General features: G+C 33.8%; 1 protein-coding gene across 1 annotated transcript in view; it reads left to right on the forward strand.

Annotated features, from left to right (window-relative positions):
• The window catches only part of LOC128995558 (protein CBFA2T1-like), a 145769-nt gene that overhangs the window by 25211 nt on the left and 94994 nt on the right, over positions 1-25564 (forward strand). The window contains exons 2-5 of the mRNA XM_054420576.1: positions 4590-4756; positions 4804-4885; positions 5192-5385; positions 6648-6740. Coding sequence (XP_054276551.1) covers positions 4590-4756; positions 4804-4885; positions 5192-5385; positions 6648-6740 — 536 coding nt within the window. The remainder of the gene's footprint in view (positions 1-4589; positions 4757-4803; positions 4886-5191; positions 5386-6647; positions 6741-25564) is intronic.

Here is a 25564-nt window from a genome sequence, read left to right on the forward strand (position 1 = left end):
TTCTCCATAAGATTAACATGGGAAACAAACATTGTTTTGAAACTTCAGCTGTTGTCAGAAATTAAACCTCACTTAATAATTGGTCTCCATGGAAGCATGAGAAAATTCACAATGTTTACATTTGCTTTGACATATAGATTTAAACAACCAGAACTGTCAAATGCCTATTTTCACAATTTCAGACAGCTGATCCAAAGAAAAAATAAAACAACTATGTGGTAGGTTTATTTAATCATATACTTTATGATAGACTAGCAGAGTACCCGTCCTTCGTACGGGGACGGAATATACGTATAAACCCCTTATTGCAGTTATACTCGAGCATTTGCAATAGGGGAGGACACAGTTTGATAAAATTTGCTTCTTTAAATTTACCATATACCATAGTATTACACATCTAACATAGCCATAATGTTCTACCACTTCACCTAAACAATAGAGAAAAATAAATTATTAAAAGTTTGCAAAATATAACAAATTATTCATGCAATGAAAAACATAAACATAACTGTAAACAATCCTACTTTGACAGTTCTCATTGCGTATCACAGTTTTTTGTTGCTGTTTATAGTTCAAATAAGCTGTTATCATAAATGCAACCAAAATAATAGTGCTGCGCCCTGTTGGTAAATCTAATAACTTTTTAATGCTTTTGCTTATCATAGAACCAACTTTTTAGTTGAAACAGCTGACTAAATTCTTTCATTCCATTTAAATATGAATACTCATAAGGTTAACATGGGGAACTGCAGAGCCACTGGGGCGGAGCCCGAAAGGATTTTTGAGAAAAGAATATGCCTATATGTTAATCGGGAATGTAAGCTATCATCATGCCAAATTTCAGCCCAAACCGTCCAGTCGTTAATGCGTGATTGAACTTCAAACAAACAAACAAACAAACACACAAACTTTCACATATTTACAATATTAGTAAGATTATTTATTATAAATCTATTTCAATGATTATGAAACGGATTTTCCCGTTGCGAAGAAAAATTAAAAGTGAGAAGAAGAACATATGTTAATTGTAAACAGCCAATGTGTAAATTATCTATGTTGTATTAAAAATGTGTATAGTTTTGGATGTTGGTTTGTGTTTAATGATGTAAGTTATTAATTATTATAGAATTTTGATTTTAAGGATTTGGCATATGAGTAAGCCTGTGACAAATAACACCATTTCAGAGTTCTGCCAGTTTTTGCCTAACTCTGTCCTGTAGAGTTTAAAGTAGCCTACACCTTATTGTCTACAAATTGGCTAATTATCTTTGGTACGGTATTTTATAAAAGCTGACAGCCTTTTTACGTTGACTTAAATTGTAAGCTTATTTTTTCCCGTCCATCGGCAGTTTGATTGTTATAAATTAACCATTTAAACTGGAATAGGACTGTTATGTAAATTGTGAGTATTTCCATTAGTTAATAATCTTTTAGTTGACTGTTTTAAAATCATCGGAAATTATGACTGTTATCATTTTTAAACAAGTTATTTGTTTATAAATAACTCCTGTACTTCTTTGCAATTACTCGATTTCAAGCAACATGTACACTAGTAACGTATAAAATCGTATTGAACTGTACGTAAATTTTGTTTGCAAGATAGTCGAATGTTACTGCAAGAAGGCCTAAATAAAAATACGTGTAATAACACTCTCAAAACATATATTTACAATTACACTGTAAACTCACAATACGGTTAATATGTATAAAATATGGTAAGTGGTTTTCGATTTTGATTGTACGCTCCAATCATCATCAAACCCCAAAAGCGTAAGACATATGTTTCAAGAGGGTGATTAAATGTATTAATTTTACTTTAAGTAAAATTAATAACACGTACAATGCTAACTACAAAGATAGTTTTTAATGTTAGATTTTAATGTTTCTTGTATATGGTGTTTTTATATTTACTTTCTCCCTTATACGTAGCATATAGAGAAATTGTTGTCAATCAACTTATATTGCAGATGTACTGTTTTAATATTGCGAACTTATGCCTTGTCCCAAACTATCAGATTTTCCTAATGTCTAATGTGTTTTTTAATTATTTTGAAAACCCCATCCCTATAGCAAATCTATTAATAGGCAAGCATGTTTCTTTCAAACATTTTTTCTCAGCTCGTTTACAACGCAGCTCGTTTCTTGCAGATGTGCAGAATCCCTTTATAAATTAAAACAAGCTCAAAAATAAGCACAAATATTAATTTAAATTAAAAAAAAAATATATTATGGGCCTTATTTATTGTCATCTTGGTGACGAAATAACAATGAAATATAAACAGGAAATCAAAACAAATGGATGAAATTCCAATCACATGTTTTATTTACAATGTAGGGATATAATAGATAAGTCTGTACATTAGATATTTTTGGTTTTAAAACGACAACTTTTATACTAGCAACAAAACAATACCTTACACAACAGAAAACATACTACTAGTACTACTAGTAATACTACTAGTCCTACTAGTATGTTTTCTGTGCTTACACGTACTGTAATAAGACGATACTGTGCCTGATGTACAACTAAAAAACTGTATATACGGTTCTTTTAACATAGGTTGCCTATATATTGCGACTTCAAAAAAAGTCAAGTGGTACTGTAATACCATTCTACTCGCATTTAAATAAAAAAGTAAAGTATTTAAAATCGTTTAGTTAGTGGCACATTTTTATTTTGAAAGTCTAGTGCCAAACACCATATTTTAAGTGGTTGAACACTTTCTTAGTTCGTAATAAATTTTGTTAACAAGTCCAAAGATTTGTGTAGTAGTTTTTCGTACGTATGTTAAAATTGTGAAAAAATATCCATTAAGTAGTTAATTAAACTAGAAAAAAATCACAAAATCATTGCCCACCAATAAAATTTTATCATATTTTTTATCTTTTTCAACCCCAATCGAACCAGAGTCGGTTTCGCATTAGGGTTCCGATCAGAAAAGAGTCACGCGCTGCGCTAATGCAGCAGTAAATTTAAAAACGGAAACAATCTGTGGTTTTAAATATTATTGGCGCATGTAATGGAGCTCCATCTGCAGCCATTAGTGTCCAGTGGTACCAACTGAGCGATATAACCGATCACGATTACGTGCGTCGCGGACGGTTCAATCACAGACGATAATCACATTATTGATCACTTAATAAACACTATATGTGATGTGTTAAAATTTACTTTAATTGTGGTAGTTGGTTTGTTTTTAATAGTGGGCTTGGATACATATAATAACTTAATTACTAAACACAAGGTGGTAAAACTATTTCCCTGAATTATACCAAATAATAAAGTCGCTGCTTAAAATATTGAGTAAGACTTGTGTTCTGTATATATTTATAAGTCCATAATCAGTCAATTTAAGTTTTCTAAGGTTGAAATATCAAAATAAAACTATAAAATCAGAAATCGTAAATTGAAAATCATAAATTATGAATCTGAAAACGTCACTGATATTGTCAATTAATAATCAGAAGTAAAAACTTATAACTCAGAACTGATTAAAAAAAGTCAGTATCATTTACAACAGCTGATTTATAAGCAAAATAACAGATACAATGTACTAAAGCAGATACTACGATGAAACTATGTCAATTTCCAATCACACATTCCATGCTACGGCTAAAAACTAAGTCTGGCGGAATCATTTATAATAACTTTGAACCTAAATAGCTGCAAGTAATGCATACAATTTAGTAAAACTGCTCACTGTACCATTCTAATAGTACCAAGAAGTTTTGTAAATTTATTTTAGGTTATGTTACCAGTGAATAAAACACCGGGTAGTTCAAACTCTCTGAATTACACAGTTAACACTTTTTATTTTATTTTATTAGTAAAGCGTATAACTTATAACATTTGGTGCAGCAACTGATATTCGCTCGGTGTGCAGGTTTGCGGTGACGGGGGCTTTGCTAATCTTCTAGCCCCCATTGACCACATGACTGTCATAACTAGATATTGAGTATTTGTACTACCCCTCCCCTCGCCCAAGATTGTGTAACGGGATGACCGCAGTCAGCTGGGGCTGTGACGTCATTAGCAACAGCTGTTATCACTAACGTCCTTTTCATACGACCTTGTTATCAGCTGGCGCCCCTACATTAGGATCTGACCAGTTTCCAATACAGGATTTTATGGCCTTTGTTTCATATCTTTTTATTAAAGAAATTATGCTTATCTTTTGCCCTATTTTAGTGAAAATAATAACATATGTACTTTTGTTTTGGTGTTAATAAAAATTGTAAATGTGTTGAAGAAAATATAATACAGCACACATAATAATTAAGATTTCAAAATAAGTTTGTTGGAAAAAGCCTAAATAATAACAAATAAAACACGATCAACTGTAAAGACAATAATTAAAGTAGACACTTAATATAGAATTTCAACATTTGTAAATTAATAAAGCTTACGCTTGACTTTGTTGACTTAAAACAGGTTTAGAAATTTGAAATATTATTATAAAGAACGTAATTAAAAATCAATTATTGCAGCTCCTGATGTACCTAAAGTGCGGGGTGCCACGGCGCCACCTGCTGCCTACGACAGTACCCTGATGTTACATAAAGAGTGACAGTATACAATGTATGTGTAGGGGTGCCCTCAGCTGTACCTGCAGTGCGGGGCGCCCCAGCACCACCTGCTGCCTACGACAGTACCCTGATGTTGTATACAGTGCGACAGTATACAATGCATGTGCAGATGCGCCCTCAGCTGTACCTGCAGTGCGGGGCGCTAAGGCACCACCTGCTGCCTACGACAGTACCCTGATGTTACATAAAGAGTGACAGTATACAATGTATGTGTAGGGGAGCCCTCAGCTGTACCTACAGTGCGGGGCGCTACAGCGCCACCTGCTGCCTACGACAGCGCCCTGATGTTGCATACAGAGTGAGAGTATACAATGCATGTCCCCTACACATCCCCTATACACAGCGCCCTGATGTTGCATACAGTGTGACATAATACAAGTTATGTGTTAGGGCACCCTCAGCTGTACCTGCAGTGCGGGGCGCCATGGCGCCACCTGCTGCCTACGACAGCGCCCTGATGTTGCATACAGTGTGACATAATACAATGTATGTGTTGGGGCACCCTCAGCTATACCTGCAGTGTGGGGCGCCACGGCGCCACCTGCTGCATACGACAGCGCCCTAATGTTGCATACAGTGTGACATAATACAATGTATGTGTAAGGGCGCCCTCAGCTATACCTGTAGTGTGGGGCGCCACGGCGCCACCTGCTGCCTACGACAGCGCCCTGATATTACTCTCGGGTCACAACTGTTCCGCCAGCTGTCGTCATATTGCCTTCCTAATTGCTCCAGTAATGCGGGCTTCGATCCAAGACTTCTTAAAGACTTGCTTTGATGTGAACTTTTCGCAATACGGCAAACTATTATTAATCCATACATTGCACAACGTATTGTGTTTATGCTGTTTCGACGTAATTTCTCAATAGATTTTTGAATCCTTTTTTAGTATAGGTACACTTTTAAAATTGTTATTGACGTAACATATCCTTACAATAGTTGTGGAGCAGTGGTTAGTTGCCTAATGACCAGGTCTATAGCAGAGAAAGTTTCAACTTATGCTTCATTCATTACTTTATTTTTTAATGGAAATTTTAATTAAGGAATTTCTCTGGGTACACTCGACTGCATATCAGTTTCCAAGGCTAAATTTACTGTATGTATATTCGTTTTTTGTAAGTCATTATCTCTTAAAACATTATATGTTACGATTACATTTACATGTGACTTGTTAATTTTTCCCAACCAAATTCAGAAACAGATCTTGTGCGAAAATATTTTTTATGGATAAATATAAGACAAATATTTTAAATTCCGAATCGAACAAGAATAGGTTTACCTTACACATTGATAAATTATTTACAGTGATAAAATATTTAATATTTGTTTTGCAATGTTACACTTTGTTGGTTCTTACGTACAGCCTAAAGTCTAGGTATACCAATTCAACGCTATTAGGTTTAACGTCAACCCTATATTTACAAATAGGGGATCAATTTAAAATTCAAACAGACTAAAGTATATCCAGGGTTGTTATAATCGGCCACGTACAGCCTGCTATCTGACATGGCCAGGGAGAACAAACACAGGGGGGCGACCCCCTCCCCCCCCTACCCCCTACACACACGGTGACACTTGAACTGGTCATAAATACTATGTAGCTTTGCTGGTACAAAATATTGGTAATTAGTAAGCCTACTACTACTTCTCCCCCTGAAGAGGTAGTGTATCACTAAATCATGTGTTAAGATGATTTTACCAACGACTGTTTTTTAAAGTTGCTGTTTCAGTTCAGTTCTTAGAAATGAAAAGTTTCTCGTAACAGCATTGTTTACTTTCATAACAGCATAGCTTTACTCATAACAACACGGGTAACGGACCAATGAGGTTCAAGGGTTAAGAGAGAATAAGTAAAATTGTAATGCTTTAAATTTTCTACTCGTGTCGTTAACACTATCTTTACGCAATCGTTGTGTAAACTACTGTACTATTAATGCCCAGTAACTGTGAACCAAATTTTAAAGCTCTATTTTTATCAGTTTTTGAAATTAAACCCGGGACTGTTTCCAACCATGTATATGTTTTACATTATCAAACTACAATAACTTCTTGTGTTCCAGAGTCGATGGAGACAAAGACGATCAAGGAGGAAGCCCCGGAGACTCCAGTGGTCAAGGAGGTGTCGTCCGTCACACAGCCTAGATGTCGCAAAGGTAGGAATCTTTGTTATAACACACTATATCAAAATACTAAAATAGACAATCTGGATAAATATATACTTATGGATGAATATATATCGGACATAACCTCGGGCACTCCGTTGTAAAGTCCTTAATATGAAGTCCTAAAACGCTTTTAGATGTTAGATACTATCTCATATGCATATTTTGATATTTTGAATATTGTTTTCTTAGTGTATTTATATGTAATGCACTTTATGTTATTTGGCTATAATGTTTTAATAATCTTAGTTTTGGAAATCAGCTTATTCCTTGGATATAAAACGCAGACGAAATAGCGGATATTGTTATAATAATACGACGCAATTGATCCAGAATACAAACTACGAATAAGTCATATTGTTTTATTCAACGTGAATATGTAGCTCTACAAATTCAGTACTTAACGCAACTAGTTGCTTGTTCACTAATATTTGTTTACATTTGCCTCTGGCCTACTAGTTGTGCCTGTAATAAAGTTTGTCTATGTAGCCACACTAAATTTGTGTGTTTCCTACTATAGTTGGAAATGTGTGGACTATATAACCATCTCGGTTAATAACGTAACAATATTATCTGTATATATCCCTACTACTCCTGTGTATGTAGCCATTCTACTTATGAATGTAGCCTACTACTTGTGTGTATGTGGCCCTACTACTGGTGTGTATATAGCCATTCTACTTATGTATATAGCCCTACTACTTGTGTGTATGTAGCCATTCTACTTATGTGTGTAGCCCTACTACTTGTGTGTATGCAGCCCGACTGATTGTGTATGTAGCCCTACAATTCACAGATCATTGACGATGCTCAATGCTGTAACCGTGAACACGGGGATAATCCCTCGCAACATGTGTTATCGGTTACACATTCACCTATACAACCGCCACACACTGTAAATAGATATTAAGGTTTGTTGTAGTTTTGATATTATATACAGTTTCAATACATTTTTTGTTGCTTTTAATTTAAATATGTATTTTAATCTTTAAACTTACAAATTCACTATCCTGTTTTGAAAGACTTTTTTAAGGAAAAATGTCATAAATACCCTGTAATTGCCAAAGTTCATTTGAGTTATAAATCGAGAAATTCCCTAAAAATGAATGGAAATGCTTAAGAAAAAGCAAAATAGATTTCTAATGTTTGTAAATTGTATTTGACCAATCATTAAATTTTAATTATAACGTTGTTTTAAAAATGGTTGACACTTTGTCTGTCTAAGTTAGTTTATGATTTTATTTGGAATATCTAAATAATTAAAAACTAACTTTTTTGCTGTTATGAGCCTTATTCATGATCTTATCTGATTATATTGTTGTTAGGTTAACACACTTATTAGGGCATTTAACTTAATTTAAAAGGTGTTGACCAAAGAGGGGGAAACAACCACAAAAGACGCCAAACAATTGTCCAATATTGCCTGGGTAGTGAGTGGTTATAGTGTTCGCCTTCAAATCTGAAGATCATAGGTTCGAGTCCAAATCAAGTCTCTTTATTTTTTACAGTTACACATTGCATAATGGCGTAAAAAAATTCTCTTACAACAAACTGAAACAAAGTTACAAAGTTGTACTTATAGACAAAATCTAAAACTAAAGATCAGTGTCCAAGAGAGTTTCCAGACCCAGATGCTATTTGACATTGGGCTATGAATTAATGATGCTATCTAACAAAAAGGTCGACACTCGATAGAAGCAAGACCAGGGTTTGGACCGTTCTCTTTCAAAACGTAAAAAATGTCACTGGCGTTGGAAACAAAAAAGTGATTTTTTTTAGACCAACCATTCCATTTGACTATTAGACAACACGAGTACAAATTCAAGTTATGTCTATTATATTACGTGGACACAATTAATCTTTAGCTCAATCACAGACATTTTAATATATCTACAATCCTACGGCAAAAACAATTCAAAATCAACAAATTCCTAATGAGAATGTCTACTGATGGACACATGTTAAACCAAAGGTATGCAGAAACTACAATGAATAAGAGGCCATAAAACACACTTTGTCGGAGTGGTCAGGAGGGTTATGATATATTACATCGGTGTTGTGTGTTTAGGGATTGAAAGCCCCATCAAGGGGGGGGGGGTTAATCTGGGAGCGGCGACACCTGGCGGCGCAACACAAAACTAAGCCCCGTTTTGAAACCTCGGCACCGCGACATTCGATAGATAGCTCGCTACACCGTGGCGATGGACTTCTTATTATCAAGGTGGCAGTAGAAATAGAACTGACGTTCTTATGAAGATGGCAGTAGCAATGGACTTGTTTACTATCTTGGTGGCCTTTGTGATGGCAACAAAGTTTCTTTTATCATATTGACAGTAAAAGAAGAACAAAATGTTCTTATCATGTTAGCAGTGGTAAAGTAATTTCTTAAGGACGATGGCAGTGGCAACGGATTGATCCTAATCACAGTTGTATTATAAATCGCAACATACTTGTTTCTTAACACATTGCCAGTAGGAATGGTAGCTGGCTTGTTATCACGGTGACAGTGTCCATAGCAATGGACTTACTATCATAGAGGCAGTATTGAGTGTAGCTCTATCACTTTTTTGTCTTTCTTCGTATGGTTGGAACACTAGCATTGATCTGTTAAATATCACCGGAATCTTGGCGAACTGAGTTGCTGCGTTATCTATATATCATTGTGACAAATCACTGGAAAGCAATTGGTCAACTTCTACCCTTGTGTGCATACTTAAACACCTGTTCGAAGATAGTCTAAATTGCTAAAAACGTGCTGAACTATTTTTTGGCTCTTTAAAAACACTAGTTTCTTGTTTATTGATAGGTTATGCCAAAACAGCCGAAGACGTACCTAATGAACTACGTTTCATCTCATTTAATAAAGTTTCCAATCAAAACTTAGGTTAGGTCAAAGAACTCACTAGCCCACCTAAATCTGTAATCCTTGTTGGATGCTTCAGACCAATCTGGAAGTAATTGATTCAACGCAAGGCTCATAAAATGCAGATGAAGGTGACAGTTTATTGTAATTATTACATTCTCCATATGTATTTAAGCCGGTAATTTAATTTTACACTGACCACATCTAATAACTATAACCTAACCTAATCCAACCTAAGAGAGAACTATGTTTTAAGTTAGGTTGGCTTAGGTTAGGAAGATTTTGCTATTTAAACTAATTAAAATCTTATTTGGAAGTTGATTTATCGGTGTGGTTGGTATAATACCAAAGTACCTTTGAGCCTTTAAGTGTATGTATTTTTACGTAATTCAAAGCATAGCCGTGAGCCACAGTGTGTCCATGGCTAGTGGTAACACGGGTAACCCCTCGTCCTTCTAAGTAATCTGTGAACCCAACCACCTGCAACCGCCCTACATTCCTTTACAACGCTCCCCAAAGCTGTCTTTTATTTATTTTTCGTGTTTTGACAAAAGAAGCATTAATTAATGTGTTTAAAAGGACCAGTCTGCCCAAGTCTTAATCCTTGCTATCGGCAACCGGCTGTTGGAATCGACGCATTTCGCCAAATCTCTTCTGGGTACAAAGACGATAACTTAAACGTTTTTCTCCATTGTTGTGGACGTTGGATATTTGAACATAACCATTTTTTGCTGATTGATCAACATATACCTGGGTAGCTAAGGGTTAAAACCAGCTGTCCCTGATCATCAGGCTTTAAAATGATTCTTACTGATGAAACACTTGTCTTTATTTTATTACAAACTCACTTTGCATTCATACTTAGTGTGCGTCGTTGTATCAAAGAATTATTTGATAATGTATGATATTTTATCACACTTTTGTACCGAATTCGATTTAAATTTATTAGGGTTATTGAACATTAAGGGTAAAAAAATAGCATTCTCTGTGCTCCTTAACTAATTCAGTTTTTGAGAATTTTCTAAAAGTTGTTGCTATTTAACTTTGATTATGTGGCTTTAAGTGAGCGACAAGTAAGCATGACTAAGTCATTTTCTAAAAGATACTTTTCCAAAAATATTGATACTTAACGTGCGAATAAAATTTACCACAACAAGTTTCCTGTTCCACAAGTCATGGATGTTTGCTCTAGTTTTACATGTGTTTAGTATTAGTACAGAAACTATTAAAAATTAATCACTTCCAGAAAAACAAATTACCAAGGAAACTAAATTAAAGAAACAAACAAATTAAAAGACCGTCCATTTTGCTGAATGTCTATTACCAAGTTTGTTCTAAAAGTGATTTTTAAATTCAGTCTCAGCTGCTTCAATCAGTGACGATAATTGTTGAGAAAAGTTTAAAATTACAAAATTGCTTTAAAAAGTTAAGCCCGATCAATCTCTTGTTGTTCATCAGGTAATGCAACTTGTTTTGCCCCCAACTGACACATAATCAGTTTCAACCTTCGTTATACTCATCATAGAGTACAACAAAATAAAACGTTTTAACGGTTTTGTGATGATTCTAATAATCTCCTCTACTTTATTCTCCACGCCTACGAAGGATTTTTGTATCAAATCATTCCGTGAGTGACCGCGTAGCTTACTTTTATGTAATTGTACTAAACTGAGTTATTTTTTTAATAGGGAACGATAAAAACTCCAATCGTTATAGGTACATTTGCGTTAATAATGCTCAAACCCATCATATCTTATGTGCAATACTAAATTTTTATAGATCTCCTAAAAATAAAACTTATAACATCTTACTGTATAATAATTAGGTGTTCTGTTTGTTCCTTTTTTTTACATAAACTTCAATCTTGCATTAATAGCTGGTGCAAACCACAAACTTCTTATTTTAATTACCACAACGTTTTTTTTTTATTAACTTTGCAAATCAACTCAAATCAAATCTCTTTATAGTCTTTCAGCTCTACAAAAGCAATTGACATTGTCGAATGGTATCTTATCATTAAAGCATTGAACATAGTCATAGAATAAATAACAGGATCCTTGATCTTAAATTATTTAACAACTTATATCTAAAACCTCCAAGGACAAGAACTTATCTAAAGAGTAAAAATATTTGAATTTTAACCATGAATCAAGGAATGTTTTGATATTGGAATCGTTAGTGCAGAAGGAGGCAATTTATTAAAAAATTTTATACTAAGATATTTGTAGCTATTGTGTGTAAGTGTAAGTCTTGTAAGTGGTAAGTTTAGATGATGGCTATTTCTTGTAGTAGGCAAACGTCAAGTAGTTTCAGCCATGGGACTCGTAAATTAATTGTGTCATTTCAAAATCACAGCTTGGCTATTTTCCTAAGCCTGTAAGGAAAATCGTTGCAGTACTTAATAAAGTTAAAATTTAAAAAAAGTTTAACCTAGTCATTTTATAGCATAGTAGAGTATCCACGTATGTTTTACAATAAATCTAACATAAACCATTACCTGTGCATGTGTAGGTGTTTTACAAAAGATTTTACAATAGTAATCCTAAAAAATTATATGAAATTAGTGTATTCACAATATTCTCTGATTGATTCCAACCTAATATTTGAATTAACAAAGGTTGTATGCTAATGTATTTTACACAGCGTTTTCCTACGGCAGGTGCCGTGGTTCCCAACAAGCATGTGTCCGTTCCGCATCGATCCTTAATGTTAAAACATCCCTCAGTATAAACATTCAATCAGCATCAGTGTTTTACTTATCGCACCAAACACGTTAGATCCATCAAAGTTTCACACGTGTTTTACAAAAACTGTTAAATTAAAGTGGTTTGAATACCTGCAACTATGATAATCCAAGTGGTTGTGTTACAACTAGTTTCGGCTCACAACGGAGCCTTCTTCAGGTAACAAGGACATTGTCGTTTCTTCTAAAGGTTGTCAAAGTTCGTAAATATTTACAAAACAAGAACACATTTAAAACACACAATACACAAGACTAGGCCTAGCTTTAACGATGCGACCGGTGGGAGTTTACGTCTAAAACAGTGGTGGCTTTTAAATGTGTTCTATGTTATGTAAATATTTATGAACTTTGACGACCTTCAGAAGAAGCGACAATGTCCTTGGGAAACCCTGAAGAAGGCTCCATTGTGAGCCGAAACTAGTTTTAACATCATTACAGGTTGTGGGTTTACCATTTTAATTAATTGTATCTTGATAATCCGGAGGCTACCCGTTCGAAAAATGAAAAACTCCCTGTTGCGTAAGTTTGATTGGAAGCACAAATTGTAAAAGAATAAAACTCGAAAATGATGTTCTGGGTATAGAATACTGAATTGTTTTTGGTCTATTTTTGTTTATAATTTTTTTTATTCACTTAACAAAATATCACTACTATGTTTTCCCAAGGTTCTATATAACGCTCATAATTTTTAATTGCGAATTCCTGGCGTATGAACTAATGCTCTAAAAGGAAAAACAAACCATTTAAAACGTTTTCTCGAAAAAATTAATTGGTCTTACGACGGCTGTCAGGTATGGGGAATAGATTTTCTCTTGATCTAGTAATCCTTAGGCCCTAAACCTAGAAGTTACTTGCTGTCTTCGCAATTCAGATATATTGCACTACAGCCATTTCGAAATTTAATCTATCGTGCGTAGTCGTAACCAAAATTTGTTTTTGTATTTGCATTGAAATGTAAAACAAAACATTTAATTTAGTGTAAATTTCTCATTCGACGACAAATAAACTCCGAAACAGTCATAGTGCAAAAACACTTGTGGATTGAGAAAACTTGAGCCTACAAACTTAGTAGCTTGGTAACTTTGGTAACTTGTAAATTTGTCTACACGCAAATCTGCCATAAAAATCATCAATCTTAAACTCTAGTTTTTTATCAAAACAATTCGCACATAAACTAAACTCAAAACTAAAAATATCTGGCAAATTAAACAACTTGGTTCTCAGTCTTAAGTTTATCTATTCTCATACCAAAACTGATAAGTTTTGTATAATGTTTTAAAAGTCTTTGAATTCGTATAATCTTTAAAGTCCGATTATTTTCAAATGGTTGTAGGGGGTCGCAGCAGACTTGTGGTAAGGGTGGAGGGGGGGGGGGTTAAGCTGAGAAAATCCCCACCTGGTGGCCAAGCTTCAAACCAGTCATAACACGTCAACAAAACCAACCCCCCATCCCCCAGATGCACGGTCATGCGAACAATAACAATATAAAATTGCTTGACGAATATTAACATGGCATTGTTGTATCACTGTAATAGTTTAATAGCATGCACCCATATTTATCTTGATAATTTTAATTGTTTTATAAGGTTACTGGTTATTTTGAAATTTTTATTTAAGATGTTTGTCGTCATCATCTCAATTATGAATAGTATAATCAATGACTAGAAGGTTTGTACATTCAACTACACTTTATATGTAAATAGTTTTTTGCTATGTCATTTTCAAGAGTTACTTTTCTAATTTTAGTGAAGATGTTACTGGCAATAATCATGGTTATTATCGCATCTTTGTATCAACATGGAATGTAATATGTAATAATTAGGATGAGAGTTGAATGGAGTGAGTAAACATGCATAGCTATGTTACTCGAAGTTAGCGATGTTAGCGAGTATGTCATGTTACTCGCTAAGATCAGCTGTTTCTTGGGCCAATTTGGTCAAAAATTATGCTATTTAAAAAAGACAACGAACTTGGCAATAGTTGTAATAATAATGGGACCCAAAAAACGTTGTGAACTAGTAAATTTAACGGTTTCACAATGAACGATTGGTCTCGTCATTATCCCCAAAGCCCCAAATCAAGTTTGCTGAGAAATAATTAGGCTACTATACGTAAAAGAATCATTTCAAGATATTCAAAAACAATCTTGCCAAGTTCTTCAACAAACGTGTGTACCCTCTCAATGGTGGTGCCCCCATCTGTATACACCTGGTGCGGGCACCCTTCTAAGTAAGCTTAGACTTCAAGGACAAATTAATGCAAAGTATTCTGCGAGTCCAAATTTGTAATTGAAATTTCGGTATTTTATTATGGACGATGTATCATACCATAGATTTACTGTCTATACAATGAGTTTTATATCACCTAAGCAAAATTTAAAGTTTAAAATAAATCTGATTGATTTTTAAAATTTAATTTTGTCATAATATTTGTTTACATTAATAAAAAAATAACAGCTGTATTATGAACTTAACGATCCCTTTAACTGCAACGCAAAATATACAATATTTTAAAATACATTATTTTTTGCCACACTACACTGTTTTAATGGACTTCCACACAAGGATTAAGCCCAGAAAACAGCTGTTTTGCTGCTTGCTTAATGAAATGGCGTTTTAATTACGAACTGTCCTGTAATGAATCTTTACCGTACACCAGCTGATTATAATTGAAAATGAATGGTTATAAACTAAAACATTAGGTACCTATATTAGAAGTCATGAGTAGTTTCTTTAACCATCCCATAGTCAATGGTGAAAAATATCATACGTCACTCGTCCAAAATGTGTTTGCCAGACTAGTAACGTAATATACTATTATGATCACGATTTGCTACTTTGCTTTATCCCACCTGAAACAAACAGATTCACTGAGAAAATCTAGACCTAAATTTATTTTATAACATTGTTTACAGATACTAAGTTTTTAAAGTTTTGAAAAATACAATTCTTTATGACATACAAGTATATCAATAATTTAATTTGTTTGATCAATTCTCAGATAAACTGATTGTGCTTGATCAAGGTATCTATTGATAACCAAACAACACAATAAAAATATAGCAACAATACAATATGAACCTTTACAACATAAACAATCTATACTATTATATAAAAATCTAATGGTGTCTGTATGTGTATTACTAATAGGTGCAAAAACTACTGAACCAACTGGGCTTAAATTTTACAAAAATATAGCTACCATACCAAGGACCATTATAGGACTATTCACATTTCGATACTGACCATAGGCTTTGCCCCTTTGGCTTTAAAAGTTCTGAGGTGAACATTTTAAAAGTAAATATTGATTGGTCTCCAAGGCTGTGATGAGAACACTAACAATGTTTGTTTACATTTGCTTTGACATTTAAATATAAACAAGAAGAACTGCTAATCTGCATATTTCACAATTTTAGGCAGCTGATACAAAGAAATTAAATCCTACTAATCCTACTAATATTATAAATGAGAAAGTTTAGATGTATGGATGTATGGATGTATGGATGTATGTTTGTGACAAGTGAACGCGAAAAATACTGGTCGGATTGGGCTGAAATTTGGCATGATGATAGCTCACATTCCCGATTAACATATAGGCATATTCTTATTTCAAAAATCCTTTCGGGCTCCGCCCCAGTGGCTCTGGAGTTTCCCATGTTAGCCTTATGAGAAATGAAATTATTGAATCTTAACAGCTGTTTCAACTAAACAAGTTGGTTCTGTTCTATGATGTTCAATAGCATTAAAGTTACAAGGATTACCAACAGGGTGCAGCACTATTATTTCTTTTACATTTATGACAACAGCTAATTTGCAACCAAAAGGTGAGTGAGCGTAGCGAACGAACTTCAACCTGGAGGTGAACGAGCTAACCTGAAGGCAAGTCAGCGCAGCGAACGAGCTCCAACCTAAAGGTGAGTGAGCGTAGCGAACGAGCTCCAACCCAAAGGTGAGTGAGCGTAGCGAACAAACTTCAACCAGGACGTGATTGAGCCATGCGAACGAGATAATCTTGAAAATTAAGAAGTTAAACGGGGCAAAGCCCGCGGGTTACAGCTAGTATAATATATTCCATAAATATGGAGTAGGTTTTTGCTAAACCTATGCTTAAATTAAACTAAAGAATATCATCAATAACTAAATTGTCGTTGATTTTTGTTTTTTTAAATCTGTTGTATATGTGTAACTATATTTAATTATCAAATGGTAATACAAAATACTCTTATTTTATCTTAACACAGGTTTCAGTTCACGTTTACTTTATTTGATACATTTATTATTTGTGTTTTGCCACACCACTGATTAAATTAAACCAAGGAAAATATCATAAAACTAAGCAGTACACAGTGTTCTTTTGTTTCTAAAATCAATTAAATATCTGTTACTATGTTTTCTTAATGGTAAGTGTGAAAATGTAAAGGCAATGGACGATGGAACTGATGAAAAGAACTGGTTTGTATATATGTTGTTTGTTGATATTTTTGTATAGTAGAATCAGAGATGCAATGAAACATATACTGTATATGCTATTACATTTTTTAGTCCTTGATGCTTTGATAATCATATTAGTTTTGTCTGCTGTCTTTAATGCTAAATTAGTTGTTTGACATTTTTTATAGTAGGCCTACCTATAGATATAGTTTCTTTAATATTTCAAAAGACTGTATTGATAAGGCACAGCAATATTTCTAAAGTTTATAACAGCTGACTTAGTTTGATTTATTGTGAGTTAAAAAACTGAAGATGAAAGGATTTGTGATTTAATATAAAGAAGAGTTTGATATAAAGATATTTAAATTTAATAATTAGTATTTTTGCAACTTCAAAATTGAAATTTTAAATGTCAATAATAAATTAAAAGTTTTACTCGAAGATTTGGTCAGTTTTTCTCATATCAGCCTAAACAAGATTTAAAATTAATCAAAACCAAAATGGTAATATCCACTACTTACCAGATTTAAAAGTCATTACTTAAACAATTCTATTAAGGCCATAAAATTTGAATTTTGTTTCTAAAAGCGTTGGCGGATGTGTAACAATTATATGCAAGAGATAAAGATTAAAATGTTTCTATTTTGTGTCCTCTTCCCGTTGCAAAGCACGGGTACAACAGCTAGTACAATATAAACCTCAGCATCTGAAAACATCCCCCCACCCTTCCCTCCCCTAATGTGAACCAACCATCTGTAGTAACACCTGTTATTTTTAACCATCTCTGTTGCCATGGTGCCATTAATCTAAACATCTCCTATAATACCTCAGCTTCGTTCCACAAACGTTGATACTGTTGAAATAAACTGTTTGAGTTGAGTTTGTTTAATTTAAATATGTATCTTAATAATATGTCTTATATTCTTTACCAACTCTAATACGACTTTTACAAGTGCTATATGTTTTAATAATTAGTTAAATTGATTTAATCTTTCTCTAGTATGTACTTAACTAAATTAACTTAAAACTAATACTATTTTCCTACAGTTACCTAACAATGTACATGTTCTCTCACTGATTTGAGAAAGCAAAGTGACCAATTCGCTCATCAGTGAGACAATGTTAACATTGTCTCACTCTAATTACTTTGTCTCACTCCAGATTTGCAACGTGAAGGCACGAAATAGTGAGCGCGTAACATGCAGGCAACGTCGTATGCGCGCGAAATACGTTGGCAGCACTGGCTGTAAATCAGCTGGTCAGCTGTTGTACTGTTGTATTTGTCACTTCACATTAAATGTTATATTAAAAGTTCACTTCTGTGTAAAAATAGGTTATGTTTCTTCACAAATGTATTTGTTTTATGGTAACTGTAGGAAAAGTATAATGTGCAACTCGAGTTCAAAGTACAATTGCCTCACTCGAGAAACCATTCCTCACTCGCCTACGGCTCGTGAGTAAGGATTTCTCTCGAGTGAGTCAATTGCTCACTTTTCTCACTAGTTGCACAAATAACTATTTTATACTCGTTTTCTCACTTTAAAACTTCATTTACTTTCACTTTGTAAATTCTTGAACCAAGTCATAATTTATTTCCATTGGAATGTCCGTATACATTTTAATATTGAAAGATAATCAAAATTCTGCATTTTATTGGCTGGTGTATTTGTTACTGATGCATTCAGGGTAACATTTAAAAATTGAGATAACTATAAGTTGCTTCATATACTCGTTAAGTGTGCGTTTTTTCATTACCCATGCATGTTTTCATTCTTATTTTCATACTTGTCTGAGGGCGGACATTAATTGCGCCAACTACTCCAGAGAGCCACCCAATACGTTCATTAACTGCACCAAGTGGCGGCTCTCTTTGAATGTATAATTGAGTATGTTAGGTTAGGTTGGGTTAGGTTAGTTTAGGTTAGGTTAAATTAGGTTATGTTAAGTTAGGTTAGGTTAGATTAGGTTAGGTTAGGATGACATGAAAACAAAGACATTCCTTCTGCCGGCAACTCACCCCCACCTGGCTTGGACTTGGCGCAACTAAGGAAAATTTTTTGGGCTTGGCGCAACCTTGTCTGATTAAATTTTAAGGAAAAACACTTTAATTGTCCCCGACAAGTCATTCACAAACAATTTATGGCACAATATTCCACCTTTAAACGCCCTTTCCTTGCGGCATTATAGGTGTCAATGGTACCCAACACAAAAGGATTAAACAAAGAAGAAAGTTTTCCAACAAAAGCCCCAAAGACAAGCCGAGAAACTGGCGTCTTTGGCGTTCGCATCAATTATTTCACAATAGAAGAGTTGAGAAACCAAAACCAAAGGCTTTGGTGATAAAGGGTTAAGTTGTTTGAAGGACCTCCAATAAAAAGAAAATTTTTCGCATACATTGAGTATTCATCTTGAATTTCACCAACAAGTAGTTCGGGTGTTCGGGATGGGGTCGCGTTTTACCACGCAAATTCTATTTTAAATTCTAAACCTTTTTCCAACTCCAAGTCTCAATCAGTAAGTAGATAATAAGCATTGCCTATAAGTTAACCGGTTATGTTTGAAGATTAAATATTGATTATAACTATTGATTATGTTTATAAGTTAACAACTTTCCAACCGTAACACAACGGATACAGTAATTGTTCAGTAGTTGTGATTATACGGATTCAGTATAATGTTACTTCAGATCAATCGATGTTTAGTTTGGTGTTTTGATAGTAGTTGAATATTTGACTTACAAAAACCGAGTAGAAATCTATGTGTACCTAGCTTTTTCAGTTTTTAGTTCAGATGAAACATAGTTGAGACTTCAGCTTGGCTGAAATGTTGAGGTAAACAATAGGAATCCGTAACACATAACTGTCAGTAGTTAGGCTCTGTGAGACTTAATTCAACCGCAAACTATTAAACTTTACTTGGAAATTTGATGGTTATGTCCACATTACGGTTGAATTACGATAGTAAACAAATAATTGAGGGTAGACTTCCGTATCTGTTGTCAAAAAAAACCGAATGAAAATTTGGAATATTTTGAATTCAATTGGTTCATTCGATATTTTGTTTGGTTGGTTAGGTAAACCTAACTAACCAAACGATATATCGAATACAATAATCGATATATCGATCGATATTATCATTCGGTTGTTTTTGACAACACAAGTCTACCCATAATTGAAATCCACTCGTTTAACAATTATGTATTTCAATTGCAAAGTAAACAGATGATGCGTGTGTACAGTCACAACTATTTGTATGTTTTGTATCGTCAAAAACTGCGGGTTATTTTTATATATCGGCGTCGCCATTGCTCTCAGGTGAACATTATTTCCAAAGGTCTGTATAGTCTGCTAGTGACAGCCGATATAGATGTCCTTAGTCTTACCGCCAATTCCAAGACACCCATATACATCTGCTCCTTGGTTTGAAAATGTGCACCTAGCACTTCTTGGACCAATATTTTTATTTTTAACCGAATTATCGAATAAATAAGACTAGAGGTAATGTACAGACTTCTCGTTTTCAACCCCACACTGTAAATAAAACACGTGATTGGAATTACTTCCATTTTTTATTTTTTGTTTATATTTCGTTGTTATTTCGTCACCATGGAAACCCATAAGGCCCATGTAAATTTTCTTTAACTTTAAACTCAATGTTTGAGCTTATTTTTGAACATATTTTAATTTATAAAGGGATTCTGCATATCTACAGGAAAATGTAAAATGTATTTCTAACAGTATGCGTAGATTTTGTTTGCGATACACACGAAATGAAAAAAATGTTTTAAAGAAACATGCTTGCCTATTAATATATAGATACACTTATGAATCTGCTTCTTGTTTTAAAATGTTCACCTAGCACTCCTTGGACGAATATTTTGATTTTTAACCAATTTATCGAAAAAAGACTCTAATATAAATCTGCTTCTTAGTTTTAAAATGTTCACCTAGCACTTTTTAGACCAATGTTATTATTTTAAACCAAATTATCGAAGAAATAAGACACTTCTGTATATCAGATTATTTGTTTGTAATGTGCTTCTAGATTTTCTTCGACCTATATTTATATTTCACATGTGAATTTTGAAGAAGTAACCGAGACTCTGTTTAAGCAGTAAACAATATGTTGGCGTATGTAATTATCAAACGTTCCACTTAAGACGTTTGGACCTTATTAGTTATTACCTTCACAACACGTTTAGTTAATTGTCAATTATTGGGTCGACCTTTGTTATTTTTGATTGTTTATTAATGTTAAAAAGCTCTCTGTAGGAGAGAACTATCTCTAATATTAAGATCTCCCTCTAATAACAGTTATACGTCTTTTTAAAACTATAACCAGTAGTCTGATAAGTAACTTTGAAATTTACCAAGTAGTTTTATGAATGAAAAAAATAATTAAACAGATTCGCAAGGGACAACTACTTTGAGAAGAAAAATGTCTCAACCTTTAAATACATTTTTATCATGTTCCCTATCACCACACTCTTACTCTGAACACAATAGTGTCTTCGACTCACGGCTTACCCTCTCACCACTACAGGTGGACTGCTTCTCAGATTATACCTCGAAACCTTTCATACTGCTGCCCATTTGAAGGTAATACCGTTGATACTACGAGAGATTTTAAAATGGGGTGAAAACACAATGAAACCCCTCTTTATGCATTCGACCAAACAAAATCTGTTAAAGCATTTAATGCCAAAAAGGACTTTTGGTAAGAGTGTTAGATAATGTGGTTTGGGAACAAAGATTATTATTTGCTGTGCAATGTGGAAAGGTTTTAACGGAGTTTTGATCAAATCTTCAGTAACTGTTGTAAGTAATTTTTTTAAGCTTCGCCCAAAGACATGACGGATTTCTGCATCCTTAGCCTACTTGACAAAACATGAAAAAACGTTAAGAACATGAAAAAATTTAGCATAAATATCTTTTCACGCCAACACTCCCTTCCAGCGAAAGCAAAATAAACAAACAACTGAATATACATTTTCGATAGAGTATAAAAAAGTATGAGTACATTCTTTACCAATAGATCGCGAAATTGGTACGATTATGCTGTGGACCAACGCAAAGTAAAACTTCAGCAACTATATAAGTAATTGTATACCAAGTCATTTTTTCTTTGACCTGTGTAAATGGTGTTATGTACTATCACGCACTGGAGTTTTTAAGTCAGGTCCTAGCTTAAACTATACTTGTTAATAAAACGTAGCTTCTTGCTGCCCCACTAGTCATACTAGACATAAATAAAATAGTAAATGTATTGAGAAAGTGACAATCAATTTGCCAACTAACTAAATGATTTTTCTAAACTATTGTTAGACCTTTATACCAATACTTAGGTGATGAATTAGGCTGGACCCTAACTAAGTTTCAAGTTTCAAGGGGCACAAAATGGGTTAGTAATCTACAAAAAAGTACTGAAAAATCCTAACATACTAACTTAACGCTGATGAGTCAGTGAGGTTTTTAAGCTTGATCAGTATGTTTTAATTCTTTTTGTCCTGCTACAAATAAACGTTTTCTAGAGATTTTTCTAGCTTGAGGATAGTCAAAAGTTGCCAATTTCGTTCCCGTAGGGCTATATCCACTATATGACTACGTTGTAGTATTTTCTCGCTGTGCCTACTTTACCAACTACAAACTTCTACTTAGATTAATTCACGTCAAAACATTGAACTTCACACGAAATTAAAATAATTGAAAAACTCCGATTAATTTCTCAGGTCGTAGTTTTTAAAATCAACTTGAAACAACCGAGCGCAACGAGTCCACAGCTGTTCAGTTCCCTGTATAACACAATATGTTTGTAGTTATTATACAATATAAACATTAGAGACTGCCACTCTACGAGCTGTGTTATTCTGACCGCCGCAACCAAAATAAACCATCGCCAAAACTCAGTGATACACAAACATCGAGTTGATAAAACATCCACTCGCATGTCTTCTGACTTATACTGCTAAAACTATTGTCCTTTAAACAAATCTAAAATATTCTTATATTCAAAAGATATTCGTAGTATATTTTTTTTATAAACAAAGTAAAAAGGGTCTGTCACTGTATTGGTATATATGTATACTGGGGAGTTGGAGATTGGTTTCACCCTAAATAATTTCTTTAATAGGTAATTTGCATGATGCTTAATTAAACATACTAATTTAAGTGAAACCACTTACGTTAATCTGCAATGTGAACCACGTATATAAATTAATTTTTAACAAAAAACCTTTTGATTAGCTGGGTAAAAGTGGTGAAAGTGCTCGCAAAAGTCAGTGTCGTTTTGATGTTTCGAAACTGGACCCAGCTGTTCCTGATCATTCAACAATAGGTCCTGACTGATAAAACAGCTGATATTACTCAACAAAGCTGCACAAATCATCTCACACCATTCTACACTCATCCTTCACTCATATTAGGGTTAAAATACGCTCATAGGTGACGTCATCATCTCAATTGATAACGGTAACTGTCATCAATGCTGGGTAACTGTAATTAATGCTGGGTAACTGCCATTAATGCTGGGTAACTGCCATTAATGCTGGGTAACTGTAATTAATGCTGGGTAACTGTAATTAATGCTGGGTAATTGTCATTAATGCTGGGAAATTGTCATTAATGCTGTAAAGCATGTTCCGATCAATGAACTAGCAGAGACATTATAGTACTCACCTACAAATCAGAAGGTCGTCAATTTCGTTCAGTAACTATGCAACGGTTTGAAACTGAACCCAGCTTTTCTTGACCATTGATCATTGGTAAATCATAAATTGGCGGTTCGATCTTGAGAAAAGCAAAAAGCTTTTTAATGCTCTGTAGTTGGATCAAGCTGCCTTTGATCACTAGGATTTTAATAAATGTCCCTGGATTATGAACCACCTGGCTACACTCATCCCCCCTACATTTTCATCTTTAAATACGCACCCTGATGTGCCGGCTTCGTACGTTTAATCCAATCCAATTCTGGGCTTAAGAAACAACTGGTCTGTAAAAATAGCTCGCATTTAAGTTATAGGGATTTTGGTTCTTCAATTTTTAACCTAGACGGAAACATTAAGAGAAAATTTTCTCAAACCCTGGTGTTTCCAATGTTTGTAGTTTTGTATCAATAGTGCAACAACTAAGGATTCATTCACATAATTATGTGTTATTGTAGCAGTAAACGGATTTCATTAATCGATTGACTCTTCCTTGGACAAAAACATTTGCTTTTTAGAACCCCATTCTTTATTTCATATAAGTGTTACACTCACCTCTGAAAACACGGTTTTTATCTCAACGATGATCTAAGTAGTTATCAAAGTGTTTTAGTTTATATCTACATAACCTCACCGTGTCACCTCTGATTATTCCCATTCTTCTGTGAACCCCAGAGTGGAAATAGAAGTGACACTGTGAATGAGAGAGAAGGGGAATGTACAAGAGAGAGAAAGAGAGAGAGAGGTCCAACAAAGAGCTTCTATTATCTCTGGTTCATATAAAGCACAATACTTCTCTGTAATGTTTCCCAGACAATATCATCTGTTGAGTCCGGTGCGGCATTGATTCTCACAATGTGAACAGGTGTTAAGTTTGCTGATGGCTGCGGACTATTAAGGTCTATTTTTAGCAAATTTCTAATTATATGTCTAACAGATGTTTCCTCATTTTAAGTCTTCTGTATTACGTTTTGTGGAAACGATGAACATGCTTATTTTTCCCTATGCTGTCTTACAACTGAAATGATTTTGTCATTTTTAAGGGGAGTTTCTACAAAAAATTGCCAAAATCTTGAACATTTAAACAATTTTTAAACCAAATTTTTACCTGTTTATTCCTGAATACAAAAAACCACATTTCATAGTTTTTGATAACTTTATTATGGCATAAAATTCATATTCATATTGCTATGCAGAAAAAAAATCGGGGTTTTCGTATTTACCGTACAAAATGGTAGTTTTAAATAATATTATTTAGCCTTCAAACAAATTATTTTAACATTCTTATATTATTACTGTGTCATATTTAATATGTAACAATGATATAAATTGTAAATGTATCAATAAATAATTTTTTTTAATTTTGTTATGTAATTCCATGAATTATACACTTCTTTAGAAAACTCGCGATTACCGAAAGTAGCATTTTGACTGTATCTAGCATATAACATTTGATATTAAAAAAAAAGACTAAAGTGACGGTCTTCTTTTTTTTATTATCTACAGTAAGTTATCTAAATAATAAAGTATTTTTAATAAGTTTGAATCAGTGGGAAAAAATGAAAAAAACTTAAATTTTATAAAAAATTTGAAAAAGTACATATTTTGAAGGAAATGTAAAATAGTAATTTTTGGCTTACATAACTAAAAATATGTGATTTTAACTAAATTTTATGCTGAACAAAATGATACCTTTGAAAATTGTGTAGGTCCAATACTTTTCTTGGAATAACGATTTTTTTAAACCTTGAAAAAATCGGCAAACTTGAATTTTAGGCCCTCTAAATGTTTTTAAATTAAATGAAATTGGGTATAGTGGTTTTAGGTCCATCTGAAGTATAATACATGGTTATATACTCAAAGTTACCTTTAATAATGATTTTAGGATTTTTAGTAGAGACTCTCCTTTACACTTTTTTGAAGTGGATGATGGTTCATTACTTGTGTCCGTCCATACGTGCCTTGAAGACCTTTGGTATGAATCAAAGCAAGGCTCCGGTATGGTATGATGTTTAACAATCTTGGTAATGTTGCAGCACAAAATATTGACCCCACAACTTCGCTCCGTTTGGTTTTTAA

Source organism: Macrosteles quadrilineatus, unplaced genomic scaffold (genome assembly GCF_028750875.1).
Source record: "Macrosteles quadrilineatus isolate MER2022 unplaced genomic scaffold, UCM_ALF_1.0 Scaffold_5__1_contigs__length_97177068, whole genome shotgun sequence".
NCBI lineage: Eukaryota > Metazoa > Arthropoda > Insecta > Hemiptera > Cicadellidae > Macrosteles > Macrosteles quadrilineatus.